This window comes from Opisthorchis viverrini, assembly GCF_000715545.1.
Source record: "Opisthorchis viverrini unplaced genomic scaffold opera_v5_17, whole genome shotgun sequence".
Classification (NCBI taxonomy): Eukaryota; Metazoa; Platyhelminthes; class Trematoda; order Opisthorchiida; family Opisthorchiidae; genus Opisthorchis; species Opisthorchis viverrini.
In genome coordinates this window covers 785,173-805,038 of record NW_008751673.1, presented here as the reverse complement: position 1 = coordinate 805,038, position 19,866 = coordinate 785,173, and the positions used below count along the sequence as shown (strand labels likewise).

The 19,866-nt window shown below is 45.3% G+C and overlaps 3 protein-coding genes across 3 annotated transcripts in view; 1 reads left to right on the top strand and 2 right to left on the bottom strand.

Moving 5' to 3' along the window:
• T265_01561 (hypothetical protein) overlaps positions 1-2,027 on the top strand; it is a gene marked incomplete at both ends in the record, with an annotated part of 35,009 nt that extends 32,982 nt beyond the window's left edge. Inside the window, one exon of the mRNA XM_009165620.1 lies at positions 1,710-2,027. Coding sequence (XP_009163884.1) covers positions 1,710-2,027 — 318 coding nt within the window. The remainder of the gene's footprint in view (positions 1-1,709) is intronic.
• Positions 266-2,620, bottom strand: T265_01560 (hypothetical protein; the record flags this gene model as incomplete). Its single annotated transcript, XM_009165619.1, has 3 exons — positions 266-379; positions 1,762-1,853; positions 2,548-2,620. The coding sequence occupies 3 exons, from the start codon at positions 2,618-2,620 to the stop codon at positions 266-268; spliced, it is 279 nt and encodes a 92-aa protein (XP_009163883.1).
• A 479-nt stretch (positions 2,621-3,099) lies between these two features.
• Positions 3,100-19,866, bottom strand: part of T265_01558 (hypothetical protein) — a gene marked incomplete at both ends in the record, with an annotated part of 40,830 nt that continues 24,063 nt past the window's right edge. The window contains 6 exons of the mRNA XM_009165617.1: positions 3,100-3,785; positions 7,158-7,250; positions 10,762-10,883; positions 11,942-12,240; positions 14,005-14,108; positions 19,634-19,856. Coding sequence (XP_009163881.1) covers positions 3,459-3,785; positions 7,158-7,250; positions 10,762-10,883; positions 11,942-12,240; positions 14,005-14,108; positions 19,634-19,856 — 1,168 coding nt within the window. The remainder of the gene's footprint in view (positions 3,786-7,157; positions 7,251-10,761; positions 10,884-11,941; positions 12,241-14,004; positions 14,109-19,633; positions 19,857-19,866) is intronic.

The following is a 19,866-nucleotide window of genomic DNA, read 5'->3' as shown; positions in this document are numbered from 1 at the left end:
CGTAATGAGCGCATCCAAACAAATCACTGGTCGGATGGATGCGTGATCTGATTTGGCCGGTGAAAATTCATTCCCTACCAGCTGCTTGTAATGTGCTTGTTCAAGAGGGGTTAACCAGCTAACGAAGTATCGGTTAGCTGAATGGTTCAGGTTCAGTGGTTTCCTTTATGAAAAAATACTGCGATATCCCGAATATCGTGCCAACTGAATCCTGAAGCGGCCTGTGTGCAGCACATTCAGTTGGAGGACATCATAAACGAGAGATTCAGTTGAGTCTCTCGTGACAACCAAATTGACTTGCAAATGAGTGTATTTCTCGAAAACAGTCCAATTTGAGTTCAATTAGAACATAAGGTTGACGGAAACTCGGGGATGGCACCTAACTGATAAGCCCCGAGAAGAGTGAAACCGGTGATGGGCCGTCAAAAGGTTTTCAGGAACCCTTTAAGTAGTGTAACCACTCTTAAAAAGTGGATAAAAATCAGTGGAGATCTTTAATTCGCCTCTATTCAGCTAAATGTAGGCTTTCCATCTAACGAGCCAAAACCTTACAGGCTCTTCCCTAGGACTAGTTTCTGTGTCATCTCCTTCTGGCATAAGACCTTGGGCTTTTATCCAGTTGTTGACCGTACTCTCTTCGAAGGTCCTTATGCAACTGCTGTATCATTTTCATGAGAATCGTTCGCAAGACTCACGAAAGTATGGTATAGCTGTAATCCACAAACGCGAAGTGGCTAGACACTGCTTAGCTCAGTCCATATAACGAGCACCATAGAGTCACTTATACCACCAGCTATAATAAACAAGTGGCCTCAAATTTCATATTTCCTGGATTCAAACCCAGGCACCAACGACTGCATGGCTGACGGACTCCTGTAGAAACTGCCAATGACACTGCTCGCCACTGAGGCGAACGCATATTGATCGTTCCTTCTTATTGTCTCAGCGCTGTTCGCAGACCTAGACAATAATCGTTCTGCATTAATACAACCAATCGCCATGCCCCCGCACGCCTAGACCCTTTGGCCATCTGGCCAGCCTGCAACGTTTCGAACCACTGGGTTTATGCACGGTTGTGCTACACTCTCATCACGCTATCAAACAGACGTGGTGTCCTAATTGCCTTTGCCTCCTATACTAGTAACGAGTGAACACTAGAAAGCAGTTGTATCCATCCAGTTGCAGTCACAAACCATAATATTCGTCTGGTTCCAGTCATAGGCCCTAACAGAGAGGACTGACTGTGCCGGGACAGCGAACGGAAACCATAAAACGCATTTAGTTTTGCCTACTCATAAGTAAGTGCGCGAATTTCCCAACGGCCGTCCCAGACCGCTGCTGGTCCGATTATTGTCATTCTCTTCCCTAGGGCATTCTGTATTCATGCAACTTCCTAGCTCCCATCAGTTCCTTAATGCAATCAGAGACAAAGGAAAGCCATCCATGCACAGAAGCCTCTACCAAGGTTGCTCTTCAGAAAGGATCAGATTTTATTGGACCACTCATTTGCTGGTAAATTCCCTCCATGACCACGTGTTAGAGGAGGTCCCTTTCCATCCAGGCTAGTCATGCGGCGCACTGATCTCCTATAAGCAGTCAGCTGTTGAAGTGAACGCAGGTATTCGATGGGTCGAATCATACGAGTGTGAAAGAACAAACACAACAACACATGTTTTTAACTTTTCAATATATTTTTACTTCTGGTTGAGTTCTTGTATATACTTCCCACATATACCATAAATGCAATACAACATGACCCACGTTCGGAGTACAAAAAGATGGGACAAGGAATGGTTCAAGAAACTTTGGACAGGACTGTGCAATCACAGCTGATGAGAAGATTTGAAGTTGAACTGAACGAACCCACAAAAAGAACACGAGCTCAAGCGTCGAGTCTGCAGTATTGGCCACATGGTGGCCTCCAGAAGGAAACAAGACCCATATATGTCAACAGAATGCAGCTCACCAGATTGCGAAGACCAAGACCAGAGGGTGACACGATTCTAAGTGCAACTGAGAACGCCTGAGGTAAATCTGCGATACAGATTTATGTGGACAGTCACCTTTAACACGCTGCATGAATTGAAGCGCATGGTACTTTAAAAACGATAGAACCGAAGGCGTGCCTCAGAGATACCTTGCAGTAGTACCCAATCGAGGGTACTGCTTACTTACTACTTATTAAACACGAAGTAGTTGTCGTCCTTACTCATCCAAGGCGTTTCCAAGAGCATTCACGTTCCCTACAGCACAATATCCGTGACAGATCGAGTGACCTGGGTTTGACTCCAAAACTGATTAGGAAAACATAACGACCGCTTTGTCATCGGCGTACTGAAGTGCCTTCCCCTACTAACATACGTATCATCATGCCACATTTGGGTAACCCGTATTCTGAATACTGCATTTACGCCGAATCTACGCTGATTTAAGCAACAACCCCAAACTATACTTCGTTCGAATGCTAAAACGTCAGAAACAAACGCCACAACGCATGAGATGCAGGGGGTAAAAAGCCAAACTTCGGAGGCATCACACTTATCTCACGTCCATTTTTCTTATCTATGTTCTCATTTATTGACATGTATTCAAGAAATCGAACCGGGCTCAAACTACTCATTTTCTGCACAATCGGACATGGATGTCGCGAAATTGGGTGGCCTTATAATATCGCAGCAAAAGTACATAGAACACTTCCTAACGCGTTATCTAACATATCAATCAATTCAATTTATCAGCTATAAACCGTGTGCCATAGGCACATTGGTTCCAGCTGCTGCAGTTTCGATCACCGGAAAACGGGAAAGTGGAACATACAACCAAGCCTTGGAGGCGAAAAAAACCTAATCATCACTGTCAGCTGAGTCAACGTTCCCCGCCTCTGAAATAGCAAGTTGACCACTGGTCAACCACCAGAGCCGTAAAAGGTATTTGCAAGTACTGTCATCACACTTCAACCCAGGCGTAAATTTGACCAAAATAACGTATCCAGTGATCCCCTAAAGACTCAGGGCATATCAAGCTGCCTTTGTGAAGCGAAGTTGCTCCAAGATCGGACACACACGTTAAACGGAGACTGTGGAAAGCGAAACCGGGCATCGGGGAAACAACGGTAAATAACCAACTCAAACAGACCCCATGTGACTCGTATCACCTCCACGGTACACACGCAAAAACAATGTACGAGAACAGTCTACTTGAGAACCCTAAAAGCAGTTAACATGGAAGACCAGGTTGGCCGGAATACTACCTCTTCCAAGTCCAACCTCATGGCCCAACTGCATTCCCACCACCCATATACACCGGATGTTTCGTGTTAAGTAGCAAAATAGTTGGTTTGATTTGCGTTCCGTACAAATGCATCAGAAAGATGAGTTTGGAAAGCGTTCCAAAATGGAATTTTGAAGTAACCGAAAGACAAGCCGGTGAGTGTGTAAGGATGTATGCTGAGCTATCGCTCATAGTTGGCGCTTTCTATCCGCAAGCTTCCGCCTATTGTGGGCGGCGAAACGAGCCTTATGAGCAGTCCGAAAATGTCTATCGCTCGAGGCTTCCTGTTTCGTGTGTTCCATCGCGCTGCTATTCGCGGATTCTTCATTATGAGCTGTGCCCGAAGAGCCATGTTTAGCACTGTGTTTGGTCGCGGAGACGCCACGGTCCTTCGCTTGTCGATTGCTTACTTCACTTCTTGGAGGTGCGAATGCAAAATGTTCTTCAGCTGGCATTGGCTGTGGTGCGACACTGCACGGCTGCTGGAATAGTCTTACACGACCACGACGAAAGGCCTGAAAGAAGTATAGAAAGGAGCAGCTGCTGACTAACTTCTATTCGAAGTGTCGGGTGAAAAGGGGTCAAACGAAAAAGTGAATGATCGAACGGGAGTGACCCTATAAACCAAGAAAAACCTTGGAAGATGAATGACACAAGGCATCAGCTGACGATGCTTCTAACCTCAAGTGTTATTACGCTCGTGTCTGCTAAAATATGCACGACAAATTTAGAGGACCACCGATTTTTTAACGACTATTTCACCAGATTCGTTGAACGAAACAATTAGAGGTGCGACGAGTGATAGGTGCTGTCAGGGACCAGACCGAGGGGAAATAATAAGACCCTGAATGAACTGACCCAGAAAGATTAAAATAGATAGATTGCTGGAAAAATCATAGGACCGCTATAGAGTACCTTCTACATAACCGTTCGAGAGCGACCGCGTTTCGGAGTCAAAAACACCTGCGTTGGTAACGTCCAACGTGTTGTTGCTTGATTTGAGATCAAAGATATAAGCCTCCCAGCCCGGTAGTGCATGACAGAACAGAAACCAGCTACTGAGGGGGTGGAAAATGTGACCGTTTGTTGTCTTGTTGAAGTGTTTGGCCATACCCATACCCATATTCTATCGACCCGTGGTAATCAGTGGCCATATTAATCGTTCGAATATTTAAAAGTACTGATCAAAGTCTTAGACGGCAGCTTGTGCGGTCCATCCTAACGAGCAACCGTAATCGGAACTGGTTCATTCTGTGTGAGCTACACTCGTCAGTCAGCGGGTGGTTTGTTTCTTCCCGTCACCAACGATAGTATAGCCTCGTCACCAGACCATGCCCCCGGATCTCTGGTGTGTTCTTACTTGAATGTGAGGATAGGGGTAAGATAAAAATCTATGGGAAATGGTAAAAAACGAGTATGAAAAGCTGCAAAATCTTGAGAACTCAGAAGTAAATTAACAATATCTCTCAATAATAATCGTTCAGCTGTAGCATCCTTTCGGTGCCTAGCTGCCATGCCACCGGAAGGAAGCACAAGGCCTGGGATACTGCCAGGTTGCCCAAGCCTAGACATCGGGAGTCGAGAGGCAGAGGTCGGGTTCGAACCACGGACCTTCCGGTCAGTAAATTCCCGCTCTAGCCACTGAGCCATCTGGTCAGCTGCCTCAGAGGTCCACCATCCGCCGACCGGCAATTGTTCTGCGTGACACATTGGTAGCGAATCGATGGACCTACAAATTTGTAGCGTACGTATCACTAAAACTTTCAGCCTTTTGTTGGGATCACTTTGTACATGAACAGCTCTCCATTTGTACTGGTGGGGAATGAGACGTCCAGTAGTACTGCTCCTCGGAAACATCGAGCAAGAAGAGGGCACAGGAATGGAAAATACTGCTAAGGTTTCCAGGATTTCCAAAACGTCCTAAGAGCAACCTCACCGTGGCTGGCTACACTCTTATACAATTAGGCTCACCATTAAGTGACGCTTCACACATGAGGAAACTTAAGGGAATGCACCCGCTTACAAGGCTCTCAGTATCTCTCAGCTCTTAGCAAAGAATGAATTTCGTAGCTCCCACATGCTTGTTTGCTGAGTACTAAAGATATACGCTGAGACAGTGACATTTAGAACCATTCTCGGTACGTCAGTTGGTGTGGCACCTGCCCAGCATGCATAGCGGGCATAGCACTAGGCGGTTGGACTTCTGATCTAAATATCTGTCAAATCTCTTTCCACCTGACATCAAAGGACGATCGGTCCCCAATGAGAGAAAGCCATTTGTTTACGATCTTCAGCCGTACACAATGCCTCAAGTAACGTGATTGGTCCTCACATGGACCAAGGCAAGGCATGCTATACCAACGGCGTTAGCTAACTGAAAAGCCATCAGAGTGGGTCAACCGACCCACACAAGCGGGATAAGTACTAGGCCGTCGTTCGAGGAGTCGGATAAGTCAATCATGCCGCGCATATTACGGAAGCGTTTGTTAATCCAGACGCGATAATACTGGGCAGAAGTAGTGGTAAAAATCTCACCCCGTTTGCAGATTGACCGGAAAGACAAAAGCTAACTAAACTGCTGAAAAACGGGGAGCTCATCCTGCGTACAAGGTCCACCTATTCTAAGAAGCCGGAAACACTGTATAGATGCTTCCCCTTCGATGAGAATCAGCAGCAGTGCGCACCTAATTGACTTTCAGTAAGATTCGAACCCATGACTTTCCAAGTGTGGACTTGAGAGCACTACCAACATCAGATACAGCTCCGCTATAATCGGATCACAAAATTCACCTCGCATGACCTGGTACTTATTGGCTCCTCGAGTGACATTCCTCGGTTGGTACACTTCCCGAATTCCTCTCTAGACATGTAACCACCATAATCCGTTTAATGGCTGGACCATTGATGGCCAATCAGCACTGCCATCAAGCTGAACCTAGACAGAGCACATACGTACAGTGCCAAGGTTCAACAAACAGTTCACGTTACGTGATCCGATGTTGACCGGACGGAATCGCGCTTCAAACTTGGAAAAATTCCCACTAAATACAAACTACGGCTGATCTGCCCGTCTCAGAAATTGTCACTGTAGGAACGAGTCTACATCAGTTCACGTGATAAGAACCGTATGGTCGGAGGATGGTGCCGTCATAACCTATTCAGTGCAATTCAAAATGCTGATTAGCCACTGGCGGTCCAGTAGTTTGGCACTCAGCACCTAACGAGAAAGTTGCGGGATTGAATTTCTCGGGAATTTCGTGAGATCCCAAACAAGGAGTAAACAAGTGTACAGTGATTCTCGGATTTTAACATAGATCAACCTCTTTCCGGAGCTCACTATTCTCACAATGGAATTAAATTTTCGAAAGCTATGACGTGTCCCTGATAGACCAAAGCAATCGGGCAATCGAGTTCGGAGTACCAGTCCAAACTTTGAGCCCCATTTAGGCATCCAGGGGTCTCGGCGATGCTGGAAAATTATTCCACAAGACATTTCCGTCAGAGGTATTATTGCTTCAGTGGATGATGAAATTCTATGAGCTGCAAAAATATGAAAGTAGATTAGGATGCTTTTTGGTTTCAGTACATACGCAACAAAATGCAACATTTTGGCGCAAAAAGTTTTACTCCACACGTAAAGGTGTTGCAGCTAAGAGCGTTGTGCACCTAATGCCCCCCCTTTCTTACGATGAGACTTCCGTTTGAAACCTCAAAATACCGCCACCAACCACAAACTAGTCACTCAGATCTGACCAAGGAGGCGGTAATGCTAGACACGAACATCATGTTACTTCGGTAGTCGTTTAGCCGTCCATACACACAACAGAACAGAACTACTACCGAAATTCGGATGAGAATAGTTCAAAAATGCTTAGAAAATGACTCACCTGCCGCGACTGCTGATATTGCTGCTGCCGTTCTCGGACCACTTCGGGATTTTCAATTCGAAGCACCGGTTGCCGGGACGCATTCTCAACACGCTTTAATGGATTGAAATAATCGATAAATCACACTAACTCTGGTGCACCAGTGTGAGATAATGAGGCTAACAAAAGGACATGTGGAAGAGTAACTACCGTTAAAAATCGTTCAGTTATAGCATCCTTTCGGTGCCTAACTGCTATCCCACCCGAAGGTTGCACGAGGGCTGGGATACTGCCAAGTTGCCCAAGCCTAAACAGGGGAAGGTTGAGAGGTAAAGGTAGGGTTCGAACCACGGACCTTCCGGTCAGTAAATTCGCCACAAGTGCCGTTAAACAGATCAGTTATGCATCCTCAATACAAAACATTTACCTCTAAAAAGACTGTAGAAAGAGTTGGTTTCTACTGAAAATCACGAATAGTGGTCATCTCACAGAACCTAAAAGGGATTCAGAACTGTTATCTGAGCTCACGACCGACTTCGCTTTTTTTTCGGACCCACTATCTGGGCACGACCTTTAACCGAATCTGCTGCAAGGAGGACGCCTCGTGTTTCAGTTGGTACGATATTCAACACATGGCAGTATATTTTCTTGACGGGAAACAACTCATGAGACCGTGAACGAGAGACTTAGCTGGGAGTCTCTCCCGTTAACACCAATGTAATTTGCTTGTGTGAGTGCTTCAAGACTCGGTTTAGTTCAGCTTTTCAATTCTGACACTAACTTTATGTGCCACAAGTCCAGGAGGGTTCCCAGGGCTACTCGGATATATGGAGAGTAATAGTACGTGAGACCAGTTTCTCACAGAAGCCATTAAGGGTTCGAAAAATTTCTTGTGAAATCTTCAATGAAAGGCCACCTTTTGCCCGTGGTGTCCTTTCTCCGAGGGGAACGCTGTGTACAGCGTTGGCTTGTTCGCTGAGCTGCCACACACAATCACTAACCCACCGCTACGCACAACTACGCACTGATGATGTCACCTCGATTGGTGATGAAACGTTTGCAACCAAATTGCCCAGCTCAGCGAACAAGCCAACGACCAAAGGCCACCACTACCTTTAGCCCGTTGTGTCCTTTCCACAAGGGAAATGCTGTGTACAACTATAGGTGTGGAATATTTGGATGTAACGACAAATTCGAGGGAACACACCTCACCCATCGTGAGTAGGAAGGGTTATTCCTAAAACCTGAGATGAACTGACTTTGTACGGATTTCAATAACCAAACAGACGTAAAACTACAAACCATAAGGATATCTCGCTCTGTCTTCACACGATTTCAATGAGTCACTGTAGAACATCTTCGGATTGAACTAAACTCGATCCACCAGCTCAAATCCGTGACCTCACCCTCCCTGAGACCAAGACATTCGGATCTGGTAACCTTACTCACCCAGCCTTTCTATTGCTTCCGTTGTAAAGGTGGAGTCTGCACCTACACACCCTGCCGTATCCGTTTCTCAACTTCCTACCCTGGACGTCCAACTATTTCCGCTTACCAGCCGCGCGTGCATCCTACCCTGGACGTCCAACTATTTCCGCTTACCAGCTCGCGCGTGCAATGCGCAGCTACCTACCACCCCCCCCCCACAAATCATCGGTGAACAAAACTGCGGCAGCTACAACCACTGTACGACGAGTACGCGGTTCTTACAGCTGACAATGATGATGATGATGATGATGCTTAAATGTAACCTCCCCCGACGTGACAAATATTCTTGCGTTTATCTATCTCCGAATGGTGATAAAACATTCTCTTTTTTCTTTGTTGAACGCTAATTAGGAATACGTAGGTAACTCCAAAGTCAATTTGGAAGTTTTCATCCAAGATCTGCGATAACGAACGGTTCCAGTTTCCTTCTCGCACAGATTCTGTGGACCGCCAGCCCCGTTCCCTAGCCTGCCTCCCTTCCAGTCCGAGCTCCTGACTGCAACGGCGATACTGCACAAACCCCTGGTCTCCTTTGACCTCCGATCATCCATCAAAATACGCTGTGACCTCTTCTATCAACTTTCACTGAGCTTTTCACATTTTCCCCACTCGATTTCTCCATCAAGGACCCCTTCCGCTCTCGATGTAAACTCCTATGACTGGGATGATATGCATTCATCTTTTAACAACTTTTATTGAGAAAGTTGTCTTTCGGAAGACTCTCCAGTTGTTGGTGCTTGTGGGATTGTACAACTCGAGTTCCCATCACTTTTGCTTGAACAGTCCACCTCTTGTACAGGTGTACTTATTCCGGTGAGTCCACACAAAAGGGGGAAGATTGGACTCAAGTTCCGCTTTTATTGGAGCTCATCAGCAAAACATTTTGTTGGCCGACATGACAGTTGAAGTTTCCCTACTAATAATTTCACTTTCAGGCCGATTAACAAGTAGGCATTTCGATTTCATCCACACGTGTAAAGTTGCGGCAATTTTGGCAAATCTCACTCAGCTCGGAACAACGGTCGTACATTCTAACAGACATGTGACGCTTGGGGTGAATTTTAACCGCCCCACTGTCTGATTGTAATTGATTGAAAGTGATCACCACAATAAAATTGGCTTATCAGGGTCCTTGTATTTGACTTTGCCTTAGATAGCGTCCTTCCGTGACATCAATCAACAAAGGGAAGATGAAGCAGTAAGTGACAAATAACAGCAGACTGATTATGAGAACCCGGAAAGGGTTCACAGTATCCGTTCACCAAATAAACCGGTATTTAGGCCCCTAGTACCATTCACACGTACTGTCTACCGTGCGAGAATCATACTCCAGATGAGGTTTTCTGAAAAGATAATCATATCAAGTAAAACAACGGACGACGGCCTTCGCGTGGAAGCAAATAACTAACTCAACTGTAATTCGGTTGTCTTATGCCACTGGGAAGAAGGAGTTCTCCTTAGAAAGGATCTATATCAGCAAGTTCCAAGGTTTGTCCTTGTTGGGGAGAACTAATGACTGAGTCAGTCGGCGGAGTAATTGGTAGCAAAAATACCATTAACAACAGTTCGAATGCTGCTCCAGTCAAGTATAATAAGAGTCTAGTCGACTGTGTCCTGGGAAGAGGAGCGGCCACAGACTCCCTTCAGCTCGTCTCCGTCTGCCAATTTAAGCTACACACCTCTTGATTTGAACTGCGCGAAATTTAATAAATATGAAAGAATTAGAGGCAGAAATTGCATGCGACAGCCAGGAGAAATGAACCCACGGCAAGTATTTTTTCAGGCTATCTAACGTGATTCGTTCAGCTGTAACCCCATTCCGGTGCTTAGCTGCCATGCTACCCAAAGGGAGCACGAGGGCTGGGATACTGTCAGGTTGCCCAAGCCTAAACAGGGGAAGTCGAGAGGCAAAGGTCGGGTTCGAACGACGGACCTTCCGGTCAGTAATTTCGCCATCTCGCCCCAGCTAATGTGATTGGGCCAAACTGGATACTTTTGTACTGCTCTATGCTATGATTGGTACTCAGTGATTTTGAAAAACAGCTGGATGATGATGAAATTCGTGGGAATCGTGTTGTTTTCAGATGAATTCCTAATGAGAGTGGGAGTAATACGAATTGATAAACTTTGCACTCACACCATCTGAATGCTTGCTAGCGTGTACACCATCTTCTGTACGTTGATCGCGGGTGGACTCTGCCTCAGATTCCACGTCATCAATCGCCCCCTCGTGAACATCATATGTATCATCATATTCATCTGAAACAGTAGCACAAGAGCGAACGAGAATTTGTCTTTTTGAAGCAAGTAGATCAAAATAATACAACAAAGCCTCTCGCGGCCCTATGACCTTGGAGTGGCTAGCAGGCTGAGGTACGAGCAGCGAAACAAATCGGTGATTTTGGCCATCTGTATCACCTAAGCTCCTCTACTTCCTTCACTTCGCATGACAACTATGCACCGGAAAGATAGTACAACAAAGCAACTTGACCTGATTCTCACTAAGACAATTCCATGAAAACCGCTGGCGAAGCTATGATCATGATAATTCAGATACACAAATCATACTGTGCGAAAACGTAATGAATAGATGCACAGTATGAGGCACAGTATTGCGGGAACGACCATATGAGAAAATGAAGACAAAAAGTTGCAGTTGAAGGAAATGTTGTGTAGGCAAATGAATGTGTCACAGCCGGCCATCATTTAGATCCTCACCATCACATGTGACGAATATGTCTAAATGTGCTTTGGAGAACCAAGTGCGATAACTATGGGTTCCAGCTGTCAGAAGAAAGGCTTCCGAAGGAAACGGGAAGCGGGGCATCCACCTTATGGAGTATACACAGCTATAGATAAACAGCTGTTCCACAAAAGTTGACCTTAGCTGTCTTTTTTAATGTTATCCGGGAAAAAAGTCGCTTAATTACAAGACCTCGAATGGAACCAGTAATTTTGTAAAATAAGTGGGCGACAAAACGATGAAGAGTTTCACAACAAAGGAAAAAAGCATAACGTCTCCAAGAGAGTGGTTAGCGAGATGGCAGCTTGTAGCCGAGGGTCCAATTAAAGCTGTCCACAAGACAAGCAAACGTCCACATGAGAATGCGATGGAAACTGTCCGACATGAGTCCTTGAAGTCTTGGTTATTATTGGAAGTAGTAACCGTAATACATGACTCATATATGTCGTTTGCAAAAGCTTTTAACGGAAATGTAAGATCAACGGTCACGGCGAAACCACCTGCTCCAGATGCTACTGGGACGACTGCTGCCAGTGAACTGTAAGTAAACTGCTACGACATAGACTGACAATACCTTCGTATTCATCGACAAATAGCTTGTTCACTTCCTGTGTCAGCTCACGAACAGTTTCCCCATCAGCCCCAATATCCTGCGTTTGTCCCTCATCATCGTCATCATCATCCCAAACAGATACAGCGGCCCGTATCGTGAATTTCTTCTCGCGTTTGGTCAAACCAGTTCCAGCACCGTCTAGTTCGCGCTTCCCTTGCCACAACTGGTTTGCTCTGAGCTCGACAGCTCCACAGGCAGCAGCGGTTGCCAAGTCCAAATCCAGTTGGTTCGAGCCAGAGGGCCGCACAGTTTTAGTTTTCCTATCAGGTAGAGAGACTGATAAATTGAGTTTGGATGTCAGTATAAAACCTTATGATGTATAAGTCCAATCACACCTGCCATTGTGGATTGAAGATATAAGTCTGAAGAATGCGCATGTAGGATACACGTCGCAACAGTATGGACCTAAACACAATGCCCAGCTTTTGCAACGCACCTGTAAGTATAAACCTCTCCAGAGGTCTCTTTCAGTCAAAAACTAAGCCAAGCCAAATTCAGTCTCTAAAAGTTTCACTTGAGGTACACGTTCGATGATAAATGAATGGTGCAATCTTGTGAAGCAAACCTCTGATTGCTATAGTACGTGCGAGTCAATCACGCTGTTGATTAGCAGCTCGTCGTCGAACAAACTTGTGTGGCCTGGAGGTCGCATGTCTGAAACTCCCTATTGGGGTTTCATGAAATTTAAGAAAGTCGTTCAACTGCAACATCCTTCCATTGCCTAGGGGCCATGCCATCCGAAGGAAGCACGAGAGCTGGGACACTGCAAGGTCACCCAAGCCTAGACAGGGGAAGTCGAGAGGTAGAGGTAACATTAGAACCACGAGCCTTCCAGTAAGTAAACTCGCGCTCTAACCACTGACCCATGAGATGCGCACTGCTTATGCTTCCTAATAAGCATGAAAAAGCTGTACAGCGCTTCTCAACAGAGACAAGTTTCACCAACATGACGAAATCTTTATCAGAAATTCTAAAAGTCCTTTCACACCACCAATTATCACAGCAAAGTACGTTGATGTGCGCATCAATCTGTTGCTTAAAATACATAAAAACGGACGAAATACTATTAAAAAGCACCCTTACTTTAGTCCTTAATGACGGGTGTTTTCCTGTTACATAAAACAACCGTGGAATACAATAAGAAAGTTAGCTAGAACAAAACTGTGGCAGTATTTGTTGAGGACGGCCTTCGAATAGCCCAGGCACACAAACAACAAAACATCAATGGATCACTAACCTTTTTTCCGCAGCAATCGGTTGATGAAACCCTAAAAAGCATCCCTTCATTTCGGCAAGCGAACTCCGACTGAGTCGTTACCAAAAAGTAGGGCTACATTAGACACACAGCAAAATATATCCAAACAGGTTTAGATGAAATAAAAATAGCTCCTCCGAATTCGTTACGGACGCTGCTGTCACTATGTACCAAGAATCCAAACAGGTTTAGATGAAATAAAAATAGTTCCTCCGAATTCATTACGGACGCTGCTGTCACTAGGTACCAGTCGGAAGGTCAGAGCGTTCAGCTGTAGCACCTCTTCGGAGCCCAACTTCCATGACACCCGAAGTTTGCACGAGGGCTGGGATACTCCCATATTGCCCAAGCCTAGACAGGGGAAGTCGAGAGGCAGAAGTCGGGTTCCAAACCACGGACCTTCCGGTCAATAAATCCGCGGTCTAACAACTTCGGGGCATCTCGCCCCGAAAGTCGGAGCAAACACGAAACAAACTGATACATCTTGTCAGTATTGTCTGAATGTGAAAGGCATTTTGTTATGACAGTACACTACTCACAAGATCATTAAAAACTCTTTTGAACTAATAAATTCAATTTGTAAATGACTGATTCAGTCTATCAGACCAGGAACTGACAAATCGCCAAAATCGTCCGAATCTACTGAGCGGCAGCGTAGCAGCCATGAACGAATGCAAACTGAGGTGGATCAAGCGGGAAAGTCAAAATGCACTCAGAATATTGAACGTTCTATTCTGGTTAAATTCGATCTAACCAATAAGTAGCTTACTTGGGAGTCGTCGGTTTTTGGGAAAGTACATGCTCAGGTATGGATCCTTCAAGGGCTGCGTTGATTACCCGAGCAGTATCATCGTTGAACTCGACCAAACAACGCTAAATAAATGTAATTGAAACTTGTTGTATTGTGTTATCATTGGTAGGAAAAACCATTATTCAAACAAAGCAACAACAGAGCAAGACAGTTGGCAAAAGAGGTATACCGTCGTCACATCATCGCCATTTTTCATTGCCTCACGGGTCCCGCAAGTCTTTGACCATGGGTACTCCGGTTACACTGCCACTTCCTTAAATTCATCCATCAAGAGCAAAATCTGATTTGCTTCACCAAACGATCCATCAGCTTCAGCACACCTTATCGCAACGGCTAAATCAACCTATCGCAGGAGTCAGTCATGGAACAAAGTGCGCAAGCGATCCAGACTGCTAACCTTCAAACCAAACGCTTACCGATGAATCATGTAGTTGTACCAACGGTTGGTATATCCCAAGTAGCCAATCACATCACGCGACATTAGATACTCTTCAAAAACTAGATAAACGCAGCTAGGCGCTGAGAAAGAACCCACTCAACTGCGCACTGACGATGTCTTGTCGGCGTTTGCAAGCCAATTGCTAAGCTCGGCGAGCAGATCAACTGCCATTTGATCAACCACCAGTAAACACACGCGAGATACCTATAGTTCGACAAATTGACGGTTGTACCTTAGCTCCAAAATCTAACTGCAGGGATTTCCCTCAGCTCACTATGATAATTTAATGCCGGAAAACGGATGTCCGTTTAAATGGACGTAGATGTGGAAGGGTGACAAGTTAGTTAGGATAAAATCCCTCCAGTTCACACAGCTTAAGGGAGAAAAACAATGAATGTGAAGGTGTCCGTGAGGCAACAACGTCCAAACTGGACAGAACGCCTGGGAAATGATGCTACGCTGTTAACAGTTATGAATGCGATAACTTTCCGTGAAAAAGTGAATTCGCTGACTGAGCATTGTGTAAAGTCAAAAACTATGAAATAAACCATGTGCGTTGTATACACCTATTCCTGCGAAGCCAGCATGGAAGTGTGGATAAACTCTATATCAAAGCCATAGCAAACATCCCTTTGCACTGACTGCCTTTGTTTAGTCAAAATCACCGTTACGACCCTCATAGAATAAGTTCCCATCTGTCTGATGGTCCCTCATGTTGCCCAGCATAATACTGCCCATCAAAACCCGAATATTAGATAGTTCCCCATGGGAATTTCACCCTGAAATGTACCTACCCGGGAAAAGTATCAGTGTAATGGTGGATACCACTGAGGATGCGTGCAAGTGGTATGTTGTTTTTCGTAAATCCGCTTCACGTCTATTGAAAAGTGAGATTTACTACGGAATTTGTGAAATTGCTTTGTAGCATTCGTTTACATTTGAGTGATAGTCAATGAGTATCCAGGAAAGACGCGGGCGAGAAGAAGGCGGATACTCAGTTTTTATGAACAAGATGCATATGAGAGTTTTGCTTCCCTGTCCAATAGTCTGTAACTGTTGAGTTGGTGTTTTCCAATAAATAACTCCGCAGCGAAGGCCTCCTTCCTTTCAACAGTAGTCCGCTGAATCGCAGAGTAAGACTACTATGGAAATAAGATCTCCAAAAGTATCATTTTTTCGATTCACTGCTTTGGCCCGAACTTATTACCGTGCGTGTTGGAATCGCAGAGTAAGACTACTATGGAAATAGGGTCTGCAAAAGTAGCATTTTTTCGATTCACTGCTTCGGCCCGAGCTTATTACCGTGCGCTGTAGCTGTCTATGGTATTTCGTTCTTTGTAATAAGACTAATAATGTTAAAGTTTTCATTTTATAGATAAAGTTCCCGATGCGTTTTTACCGCATTCTCGGTAGTGGAATGGATGCTGAATAGAAGTCCTGTTTGCATTTGTTAAACCTTCTCATTGTTCGGAAATCCCTAGCGCACTATACGGGGACGTCTCAGGCATAACGCCGGCAAACCTAGCCATCTGCACAAACCCCTTGTTGAAACAACATTCGTAAAATTAACCGACATTCCCATGTCGGTGCTCCTCTGTGCGTGCAAATCAGGAAATTCTAACAGTAATGCTATTCACTGTTTTTAACACTTTATCCGAAAGGAGTGTGAAGTGACCAACTATCTGTCTTTAGTTAAACGGGCGTGAAAAGCCACTGTATACATTATCCATATGGGAAAAATACATTCTAGTACCCGAGGATATCTTCTCGGAACTTCTAACCTATCAACAATACGCAGTTGATCTTTATGGAACAGTTCCCTCGACATCGAGACCAATACGTCTACTAGCAAAATTCGAGCTAATCCCAGCAACTAGTAGAATGATCAACAGGTAATGTGGAACTAAACGAAAGTGATTATGTAGTCCTACTGTGGGAAAATATTAGTTTCCATCCAGAGTTTGTAGAATGGAGACGGGGCTTCCAGTTCAGCTCAGTTCAGTTTGACTGAGAGCCAAGTACCCAGAGTAAATTGGTAGCAACTGCTACAGTTTAGGTGGAAAGAAAATCGATGAGTGTGGAAGATATAGCCGAGCATCGGGGCGATGTTATAATCAGTCGGTTCGGTCTGAGGGGACGAGAAACCGGGCAGTAGCACACTGAAGGCGATAGCTTTGATGCATAGGCACCACTGACTGCATGATTGAGACGTGTCTGCCAGTATCATTAACCGTTGGTGAGTTGCATCCCACGAGTCATCAGCCCGACTGAGTTTACTTTCATATTTCGTTACCAGGTCACAGACTATCCACCTGTCGATCGCTTTCGCTCAGCACAGGACTAGGCGAAAAGAGCACTAAGGCATTCGGTCCAGTGACCTACGAAGTCAGTGTCCTAATCAGCGGAACTTAACCCGATCTCAGCCATCAAGCTCAAGATAAAGAAGGCAACACGGAGAAACAAAAATCACTCTCTCCATGATAGGCTAGGTGTCCAATGGTGGTGTATACGGATGTCTTATAGAAACGTCTAGTTTCACAACCAAATGGAAGTATAAATGTCCATCATGGATGCAGGATTTAAGGCGAAAACCCGGAACTCAGTAACTCCATAACGTATAGTCTATCCCATCAAGCCTTCTCTTACTCCAGGCATGGCTCCTCATCTATCAGCCGCTGCACACCTGTTTGTTCTAACAAATTGCGTGGTCTGTCCGCTGGTTGCCGTTTTGTGCATGATAACAAAGGATTAGGGCTTTCCGCCTTGCAGTGTTTGAAGATCTCAGAGACCAAGATTGGAAGCCGACATTCATCGTGGGTTACTCAAGAGTCGCGAATTAGCGCTGGATTGTTGTGGTTATGCCAGCTACTTACAAACTCATCTTTTCGACAACGTTCCCCTTTCATCAGACAACTGGTTTTTTCCATGTGAAACATCGAAGTTCACTTAATCCACTCCACGGGAATGCAAAGTAGACTAAGCTGACGAGTTGTTCACATTTTTACTTTCTGAGTCGCCTGCACACATTTTGTGGATTCAGCGCAAGTTAAGAGTAGCGAAAAAACATATATGAACAGGGAATGAAGAATGCACCAGCAACGGCAGCAGCAGTTGTGAAAATCGCACACTTAACGTACATTGTTCTTGGCTGCTAAATTTTCATTCACCCACGATTTGCAGAGGTAGATAGCTGCACTTTGGAGGCGGTAGCTGATACAGGGTTATCTGTGGACTTTTCATTGGAAAGTTTGGGAGGGGGGTCATACACTGAAGGCAACAGTTTGGATGCAAAAGCAACACTGAGGGCGCGACCGGCCCATTTCTGACAATGTCCCAAACAATTGATGTGTCTGGTCTCGGTGTCCCCATTTAGAGAGACGGTGATGACCAGCGCAGCTGAGTTTGCTGGTACTACCTTCATACTCCTCTGCCAAGTTACTGTTTGACCACCCCTGGTTCGTATTCATTCTTCGCGTAGTTGGCTCTTTGAGTAATTCGGTCAGGTGGCATACGGAGCACGTGACCAGGCCACCGAAACCTATAGTGTGGTAAGTACATTTGTGGTGGGCGAGTTGTTTCTCCCGAAAACCATTCGACGTGCTTCAGCATTACAGATCCGGTGTCTCCACTAGACTCGGGATGTGCTTGTAAGACATCGATGGTCAAACCTCAGTGCGCATCAGTCAGATCTCTGACCAGTATAAAAATATGGAGCGCAGCATTGTAAACCCGATCCTTGAAGAATACGCCGATGTCACGCCTACACCACAGATGATACAGGTTCATGAAAGCTGCTATGGCCTTCTCGATCCGGAAGGAAATATCATATTTGGAGAGATACAGCTTCCCAGGTGGACAAATTTGTCTGCTACCTCAATCGGTTCATCCGTAAGCGAGGTTAGGGTTCGGGTCCACCCAGTTTTGCAGTAGCACTTTACAACTTGCAGGTGTGAAGCACATGCCAAACCAAGAGGCAAAATTATTTATATTATTTGATACTGTTTGCATTACGACAGCGTCAGATCAACGAAGAGCTACATCGTCTACAGACTCGAAATCTGTTGGCCAATGCCTCAAGAGCATTTCGACCCGAAAGGCATTTGAAGCTAGTAGTGAGTCTTCGATGATCCTCTCGCTGACGACGCTGAAGACGAGAGGTGAAAAAGGACAACCTTGCCTGGCACCACTTGACGTATTGAACTCAGGTGAGCGCTTACCGCAGACCTTCACTTGTCCGCAAGTTGTCGTACAGCATCTTAAGGAGGGTCAAGAATTTATGGGGGACACCTTTAGTCCACAGACACTAACATAGTGCCTGAGAGTCCACAGAGTAAAAGGCAGCTTTCAAGTCAAGGAAGACAACCAGTTCTTTATTCACCGATGTCTATCCCGATTGAATGAGGAATGACCAGAGATTAGTTCGAGATGGCTCGGTGGTTGGGGCCCGAACTAACTGATCACAAGGTCTGTGGTTCGAACCCAACCTCAGCATCTCACCTGCTCCTTTCTAGGCTTGAGCAACCTGGTAGTATCCCAAACCTCGTACTTCCTTCGGCTGGCATGGAGCTAGACACTGAAGGAGTGTTATAGCTGAATGATTTAGAGATTAGCGTCAAGGTAAACAGATATCTTCAGTTATTGCCTTTTGTGCATATAGAAACGGTTGTTACAGCCTAGGAAATAAGCGGCATAGAGTGATCGCTTCAATGCGTGTCAGTGACGATGCAGAAAGGCCCAACTTCGATTCATTCTCTGACGCAAGTCACCTACTCGCAATCGACACAGAGTGTCGGCCGTCACAACTACACCTACCGTCTAAACTGGCTGTTCGGACTACAGTCGACTAATTCCCACTGTTGTATGGACTAACCAGGGCAACTTTGTCAAAGAACTGTCTAAACGAATGTAGACAAAAACTGATCACTGATCTTTTTTCTCTCTATAAACCGCTCAACATTTATAAATTGAATGTTTAATTCAATGATCCCTATGACTATGGAGGGGAATGGCTTAATCTCCCATACCAAGTAGCAGCAGGCCAGGTGAAACAACCTAGTGAGCTGTAGTTTGGAAATCTGTCACAGAGAAAGCTGCGTGACAGAGAGGAAGTAGTACCGTTCTATCCAGTAAACATTGACCTGAGCTCACCTGAATAAGATCAACATCCATATGGGGCAGGATTTCTTTCACTTCACGCACCAATCCACTGATAGAAGGTCCAGGTACTGGGTCTTCGACAAGACCCTTATTAGTGACTTTTCTTTCCACAGAGTCCTCAGCGATCAAATGTTCCAAACCGTTCCGTGTTAACCCAGTCTCGGAAATAAGACACTCGGCCGCATCGAGCAGATACTGGGCCGTTGCTTCATCACTGAACAGAT